Genomic DNA, 8069 nt, shown 5'->3' with positions numbered 1-8069 from the left:
GCATAGCTAGCGGAGAGGGGGCCTGTGCTTGCCCCTCTCCCTGGCCGCCCCTCGGAGTGAGGGAGAGAGATAATGAAGAAAATAGGGAGGGGTGGAGCTGGGGGCCCCGTGTTCTTTGAACCCATCCGCTCAGTTATAGCTACACTCCTGCTTTGGCCATTGTGGCTGGGGATTATGGGAGCTGTAGTCCCACAACAACTGGGGTCCCCAGTTTGAGAATCCCTGCAAGCTGTTAAGCAATGCCCACAAGCCAGCCTAAAATAAAACCTCTTTATCTGTCTGCAACCATTGCAGAGAAAGATTTAAGGCTGCATTTTAAAATCTTGTCATAAACACCAAAGGAATTTTTATGAATGAGGAAATGATTCCAGCACAATTATCTTTTTCCACAGTGGTCACCATCCATACTGTCATTCACATGACATTAAACTACTTTAATGGGTATTGTCACTTCAGGGTATACTTCGGAGCACATTGTGATGCAGTGTAACACCTGAACTCAACCTCACAAACAAGCCAAGGCGCTCTTACCCCTGGACTTCCAGGCTGAAGTCCAAGGGGCCTCCACAGCCCCTGGGCTCCCCCAAATCCTCGTGAGTCTCTCCCAGGTGGGGTGGTCGCCCGGCAGAGCATGATGATGCTTAATTTGCAGGGGAGGTGGGGGGATGCCAAAGGCCTGTAGGTCCAGGCTCCAAAATTAGCTAGGTGCACCTCTGCAAACAAGTCCACAAGTTTCCAGCCTCAAGTACCAGTTCTCACACACCTCAATTAGTTACTTTATTGGTGGCCTAAAAACAAAGAAATACCAACTTTTGCAAAGCTTCCTTGCCTGGTTGCCAGGACACAATAATTATTTGCCATATATTGCTGGGCCTTTTAAAAAAAAAGAACTCCCATAAGTGTTTCTATTTCCACATGCATTCATCACATGACAAGGAATGGCAGTGGATTGAAATCAGCTTCCTATGGCAAGACATTAAAGTGCTCAAAGTCCTGAATCTTATAATAGTTGCCATTTTGAATGGCCTTGGCATGCTATCTTTAGGATGGAAGGAAAAATGAACATTTTAACAGGCAACTGAAGGAGGCATATACTAAACGTATCTGGATATAGGTCCTGTTGTGGTTCCTACCGTTCTTCACAAAGAATTGGTTATCTACAAACATAGACTATTGCAACCCTCGATATAGTTAGGCGGCTTAAGTCTCATTGGCTTCAGTAGGATCTGAACAGCCCAGCTGCAAAGGATTGTAGCCATAGTGAGAAAGCCTATAATAAACAAACAGGTGTAGGGCTATAAAACGGAGTAAATGGATAATGCAGGAGGCTTTTCAGATAGCAGGCTTTACCGTGGGGTTACCACAAGGCTTTACTGAGAGTTTGGGGTATAACGGATACTCCAACGCAAAAAGCGGATTTTTTTTACCCCGGACATAAATCAGGCTAGGTTCCAATACGGAAGGGGAAACTTGAATCCTGTGTTAAGTGCTCTCTGAAATATCACATGGACTTTGGGGTAAATCTGGCCGACAGGTGAACGCACACCCACCCTCCCAAAGTAAAGTCGTGGTAAAGTCACCGTCTGAAAAAGCTCCAGGTGAAGAACAATGGTATGGGACTATAACATTTAGCTGTGCATTGTACGCCTGTTGATAATTCCTTCTGTTTCAGTAACATACTGCTACAGTATTAGCAATAGCAATAGCAATAGCACTTACATTTATATACCGCTCTATAGCCAGAGCTCTCTAAGCGGTTTACAATGATGTAGCATATTGCCCCCAACATTCTGGGTACTCATTTTACCGACCTCGGAAGGATGGAAGGCTGAGTCAACCTTGAGCCCCTGGTCAGGATCGAACTTGTAACCTTCTGGTTACAGGGCAGCAGTTTTACCACTGCGCCACTAGGGGCTCTTACTATTAATGTTGAGCATCTTTCTTTCTTTCTTTCTTTCTCTTCCTTCCTTCCTTCCTTCCTTCCTTCCTTCCTTCCTTCCTTCTAATTTGTAAAACAATTGTATATAATGTGTACATAAAATTATTTTGCAGTGCAGCAGAAATAAAAAGACAATATTTTTGCTTTTTAAAAAAACCCCTAAAAATGCATATTCACCCTTGCATTACCACAGTTCTCATATTTAGCTATTTCCTGTACATGTCATCTTTCTTCCATAGAACTCAAGGAGGCCAGCAAGGGGTTCTCAGCCCATCTCCTATCCAGGCACTGATCCAACCCAGACCTACTTAGCTTCAGCAAAGAGGCTGCATCCTGTGCCCTTAGACCATGCCCTCTGACCACACCCTGGTTTCAAAGACCTGTAAAGCCTGTTTGCCCTGAGGTGTCAGCGGAAGAAAAAACACTGCATTAATGCTTCATTGTCAACTGTTTTGAAAACTGTTCTCTCTCTCCAGTCAGAGAGAAAAGGATGCTACCCAGAAGGGAAGCATCTCAGCTATGCCAATTTTTGTTTCTAATCAGTGCATTCATATCTGTGGAGCTGCTTCCAACTGAGTCAGAACACTGCTCCATCAAGCTCAGCATTGTCCACCCCACACTGACTAGCAGCAGCATGTCCGGATTCCAGACAAGGGTCTTTCCCAGCCCTGCCAGGAGATGCCAGTGGTTGAACAAAGCATGTATTCTCCCACTGAGCTACATCCCTGTTCAGTCTCCTCAGAGATCATCAGACACCTCCTCACATTCTTCATTGAGCACAATGCTTAATTTATTTTGGTTGAAATCTTGCCGGGTTGGGCTTCGCAAAAGAGAGCCCAGGCTCTGCCCAACCCTTTGACTGAAGGTCCGTAAGTGTGTCACAATTTCCTCACTGGCCAGTAGGTACAGCAGGGGGTTCAAAGCACTGTTGAGGCTGGCCAAGCCTCGAGTCACTTGATAGGAGACATAGATATTTTTTAAAGTCTGCGTGCAGAATCCCTGGAGTTGCCACTTTCGGGACAACAAGTTAAGGTTCCTGAAGATGTGATAGGGTAGGAAACAGACCGAAAAAAGCACCATCACCAGCACCGCCAGCTTTATACTCCTCTGCTTGAGTTTGGGGTCCATGTTTCTGTTCCTCCAGAGGACCATGACCACATGGCAGTAGCATCCAGTAATGATGATGAAAGGGACAACAAAGCCGGTCACCGTTATGGCCAGGGTATAGGGCAGGTAACTATCCAGGTGCTTGTGCTCGGTCGTGTCATGGCACTTGTTCCCCGCGTGGTCCATTTTGCTGAAAATGAAATCAGGAGAGATCTGAATGATGACCCAGCCCCAGACCAGGATGCTAAGAGAGAGAGAAGGGCCGAGTGTCTGGCATCTCCCCAGCATCCTCAGAGGATGTACAATGCCCAGGTAACGATGCACGCTGATGCAAGTCAGAAAGCCGATACTGGCATAAAGGTTGAGGTGGAAGAGGGCCCGAGTCATCCTGCACCAGTCTCTGCTAAACATCCACACACTGCCCTGGAGATAGTACGACACCAAGAAGGGCAGAGTAACCACATACAGCAAATCGGCCACCCCTAAGTTACACATCAGCACGCTAAGGGCACTCCAGTTGCTCTTCTGAGAGGTCATGCACAGATTCCACAAGCCCAGTCCATTTCCCAACAGCCCCAGCAAGGAGACCACCAGGTAAACACAGGGCAAGAACCACTGGGTGAAATCCGTGTTCACGGGGCACGAGAGTCCAAAGTTCTCAGTAGAGTTGGCCAAGGTGGTCTCCTGTGTTCCTTTCTGCAAGTCCATAATGATGAAGCTGTAGTTGGGCAAAAGTCAGGAATCTTGGGAAGAGGATCCTTCCAGGGGGAATGACGCAGCTGGGGCAGAGGGCATGCCCACTCAGGATGGGTCTACTCTCTGGCTTTCCAGAGGAACTGGTGGGAAAGGAGACTGCACTGGTGAGCCCCAGAGGAAGCCTGCTGAAGAAGGCTCTGAGGATGGACACAACGGCTCTTAGCAACTCACCACGATGAGAACTAAAGACTTGGGCAGTCTCGTCATCTGGGATCGATGCGGGGCCCAGGAGGGAATTCAAAGGGGAGACAAGGAGCAGTTAAATTTCCAGGAGAGATTTACGGGGGTGGGATTGGAAGCAGTCTGGAGAAGGCTGCCAGAGGATAAGGATTTTCGTCGACGGAGTTAGTGACAGGCAGCAGCAGCAGCCCCTTGAAGTGCGGGGGGGGGGGGGATCAGGGGAAGATCGGGGGAGGAAGAGGGTACAGGATGGACCCCACCACGGACAGCGGCTTGGTACTTGCGTCCCGCTCGCGCCAACTTGACTCGTCCTGGGCTGGAAGGCACAGCAGCCGCCCTTCCGACGTGCTGGTGGGGAGGTCGAGGCGCCTGCCGTGTTTCGGCGCGGTAGGAGCCGCCTGCTCGGACTGGAGCTCCTCCGGGGCTGCTGCGAGGCTGCCGTCGAGGGTCGAGATTTCGACACAGGGCAAGCGAGACGGGACCGGGCTGGAAAGGAGGAGCGAAGGAGGCGGTGGGTGGCCGAGGAGAGGCTGGATCGCAGGGAGGAGCCGAGCTGGAGAGCGAAAGTGCAAGTCGGAGACAAAGAAAAGGACGGGAAGAAGACGGGAGTGGGCAGCTGCTAGCGCGGCCAGAAAGCCCCAAGTGCCTCGCACCCCTGCTCTGAAGTTTTCCTTTAAAACAGCATCGACAACACCTACAATAAACTGGCGTTGCGTGCCACTGCTTTTGCAGAGATGCTGATTCTCCCCACGTGCTCCTCCTCCTCTTCTTATCTGGAGTTCAACGCTTCTGTTCCCAACAGCCCAGAATTCTGCTTTGCACTTATTATTCTTTGAAAACAACAACAAAAAACTGTTTCATGATTTCATTGCTCTTGCAAAGATGTTCCTGGTGCCTGCCCCTGCCTGCTCTGATTTGCAAGTTGTTGTTGTTGTTGTTGTTGTTGTTGTTTTATTATTTTACACAGTCAGACAGGTGTTATTGACTGGTTTGTTTTATGCAAACATCGAGTCCTTCCCAAGGACCTAGGATGGCTGAATTTTATTGTCAATTGTTATAGATATTGTCGCAGAATATAGGCTGTTCCCAGTAAAGCTGCTTTTTGTAATTGGCTGATGGTGATTTCTGTGGCCCCTATGGTGTTGAGGTGCTCTTCAAGGTCTTCTGGAACTGCACCCAGGGCGCCAATGACCACTGGGATTATTTTGGTCTTTTTCTGCCACAGCCTTTCAATTTCAATTTGTAGATCTTTGTATTTGGTGATTTTTTCTATTTCTTTTTCTTCGATTCTGCTATCCCCTGGTATTGCTATGTTGATTATTTTCACTTGTTTTTCTTTCTTCTCGACTACAGTTATATCTGGTGTATTGTGTGGCAGATGTTTGTCTGTTTGTAGTCGCAAGTCCCATAATATTTTTGCATCTTCATTTTCTTCAGCTTTTTCAATTTTATGGTCCCACCAATTTGTGGCTATAGGTAGCTTGTATTTTTTGCAGATGTTCCAGTGTATCATCCCTGCTACTTTGTCATGCCTTTGTTTGTAGTCAGTCTGTGCGATCTTCTTACAACAGCTGATCAGGTGGTCCACTGTTTCATCTGCTTCTTTACAAAGGCGGCACTTGCTGTTTGTTGTGGATTTTTCGACTTTTGCTCTTATTGCATTTGTTCTTAGTGCCTGTTCTTGTGCAGCCAGTATTAAACCCTCTATTTCTTTCTTCAAGTTGCCATTCTTAAGCCATTGCCAGGTCTTGGTGATGTCTGATTTTCCACTTATATTGTGCAAATATTGACCATGCAGTGGCTTATTTTTCCATTTTTCTGCTCAGTTCTTGACTTGTTCTTTCTTGTAGGCCTGCTTTCTTTCATTGGTGTTGAATAGTTTCGCATTATTGACCATTTGAAATGCATCTTCTTCACTGTCCTTGATATATTCTTCAAGGCCTCTTTTCTCCTCCTCTACTGTTTGATGGACTTGCAGAATTCCTCTTCCACCTGAGCTGCGAGGGACGTAGAGCCTATCGACATCACTGAGGGGGTTGAGAGCATGATTGATGGTCATGATTTTCCTGGTCTTACGATCTATTGTCTCTAGCTCTGCCTGGGTCCAGTCTATTATTCCTGCAGTGTATCTGATAATAGGTATAGCCCAGGTGTTTATGGCTTGTATGTTGTTCCTGCCATTGAGTTTGGACTTGAGGATTTTTCTAACTCTCCTGATGTATTCACTTCCAATTTTTCTTTTAACTTCGGTTTGTGCAATGTTATCAGACTGGAGAATGCCCAAGTATTTGTAATGTTCTTTCTCTTCCAGGTGCTTGATCTTGCTTCCATTGGGCAGTTCTATTCCTTCTGTTTTTCTTATTTTCCCTCTGTTCATTATTAATGCAGCACACTTGTCTAGTCCAAACTCCACTGCTATATCGCTACTGAATATATGGACAGTGTTTAGCAGTGATTCGATTTCTGACTGGGACTTTCCATACAACTTCAGATCGTCCATGTACAGCAGATGGTTTATTTGACTTGATGTTTTAGATGTTTGGTATCTGAGGCCTGTTTTGTTTAGTATTTGTGAAAGTGGGGTCATGGCGATTACAAACAACAGAGGGGATAGTGAGTCCCCTTGGAAAATGCCTCTTCTAATGCTAACCTGTCCAAGTGTCTCGCCATTGATTGTTAACTGTGTACTCCACATGCTCATTGCTTTTTAAATTTAATTTAATTTAATTTTTAATTTTTATTATTATTTATTATTTACTATTATTATTATTTTACATTTATATCCCGCTTTTCCTCCAAGGAGCCGAGAGCGATGTACTACATACCTGAGTTTGTCTTTCACAACAACCCTGTGAAGTAGGTTAAGCTGAGAGAGAAGTGGCTGGCCCAGAGTCACCCAGCTAGTTTCATGGCTGATTGGGGATTTGAACTCTGGTCTCCCCGTCCTAGTCCAGCACTCTAACCACTACATCACGCTGGTTAAGTATCATCCCCCCACACACACTGTGACACACATGGGTTCTTGAGGACACAAACAGCAACTGAACTCACAAGAATGTAAGAATATAAAACAGGTATATTTATGCAAATATGCATTAGCAGAAATATTTCAACACACAACTTAAGTTAACACATTCCCATCCCACGTATTTCTTTCCCCACTCCTCCTCTGTCTCCAAAGCAGAGGTCACACTTGGCACCCAGCGCAGATCACAGTCACTCTCAGCTGCCTGCCACAGCCTGGGCTGGTGGACTGGCATGGTGACCATATTGGAATTTGGAACTGTGTGAAGGACTTGGTGGTACTTCATTGCCAGTGTGGTGGCTGCCAAGCAAAGGGAAGGGACTTTGCTCAACAGCCGTGGGAAAGAAGAGGGTAGGGGTGTGCACGGATTGGTGCACACTCAAACCAGGCTGGTTCGATGGTTCAATCACAAACCCAAACAGATGTGGTTCGGACCATGATCAAAGCAAACCGGGCCCAGTCCGAGGCGAACGAGTTCCAAAAGGCTTCTAAAGGCCCTTACTGGTCTGACAGTGGCCATACCGCCACTGCTAGAAGGCCTCCAGAGCTCCGCAGCAGACCGCCCAGCTGCACAATGCAGCGGGGCTCTGATACCGACATTGTCTGGCCTCTGTGCATGCGTGGAGGCCAATCAATGTCAGTATTAGAGCCAAGCTGCATGGCTGGGCAGATTGCTGGGGCATGCTGGGGGCCTTCTAGCAGTGGTGGTACGGCCACCACCAGACTGGTAAAGGCCTTTAGCAGCCTTTAGAATGATCCCCACACACCTGTGCTTGTAAAAGGGAATCCTCACCCACTTCCCCTTTACAAGCATAGCCCCCACAAACTGCTGAACCTTGGTTCTGACCTTGCTCTGACCTTGCGCCTTTCCCACATTCTCTTTTCAATGGAGTATGTGCTTTCTGAGTATACGAAGTAGTTCGGCAGTGGCATGGCATAAACAAACAAACAAACAAAAATTCTGGTCTTTGAGATTGAAAACTACCTCAATAATGGTTGGAGATTAAGAGGTTGAAAACTACCAGTATTAATTGTTCGAAAGGATGTGGTCCAGACTGCAAC

The 8069-nt window shown here is 46.9% G+C and overlaps 1 protein-coding gene across 1 annotated transcript; it reads right to left on the bottom strand.

Annotated features, from left to right (window-relative positions):
* Positions 1 to 760: 760 nt before the first annotated feature.
* On the bottom strand, positions 761 to 7251 carry LOC128322367 (P2Y purinoceptor 1-like). The gene is made up of 3 exons (XM_053243487.1): positions 7176 to 7251; positions 4250 to 4535; positions 761 to 3236 (listed from the first exon to the last, which is right to left on the bottom strand). Exons 1-3 carry the CDS (start codon positions 7249 to 7251, stop codon positions 2678 to 2680), a joined length of 921 nt encoding a protein of 306 aa, XP_053099462.1. The 3' UTR covers positions 761 to 2677.
* Positions 7252 to 8069: the final 818 nt, after the last annotated feature.

The sequence above is a fragment of the Hemicordylus capensis genome, chromosome 4 (assembly GCF_027244095.1).
Source record: "Hemicordylus capensis ecotype Gifberg chromosome 4, rHemCap1.1.pri, whole genome shotgun sequence".
Taxonomy (NCBI): Eukaryota; Metazoa; Chordata; class Lepidosauria; order Squamata; family Cordylidae; genus Hemicordylus; species Hemicordylus capensis.
The sequence above is the reverse complement of the archived record's forward strand: the minus strand, read 5'-3'. Positions and strand labels throughout refer to the sequence as shown.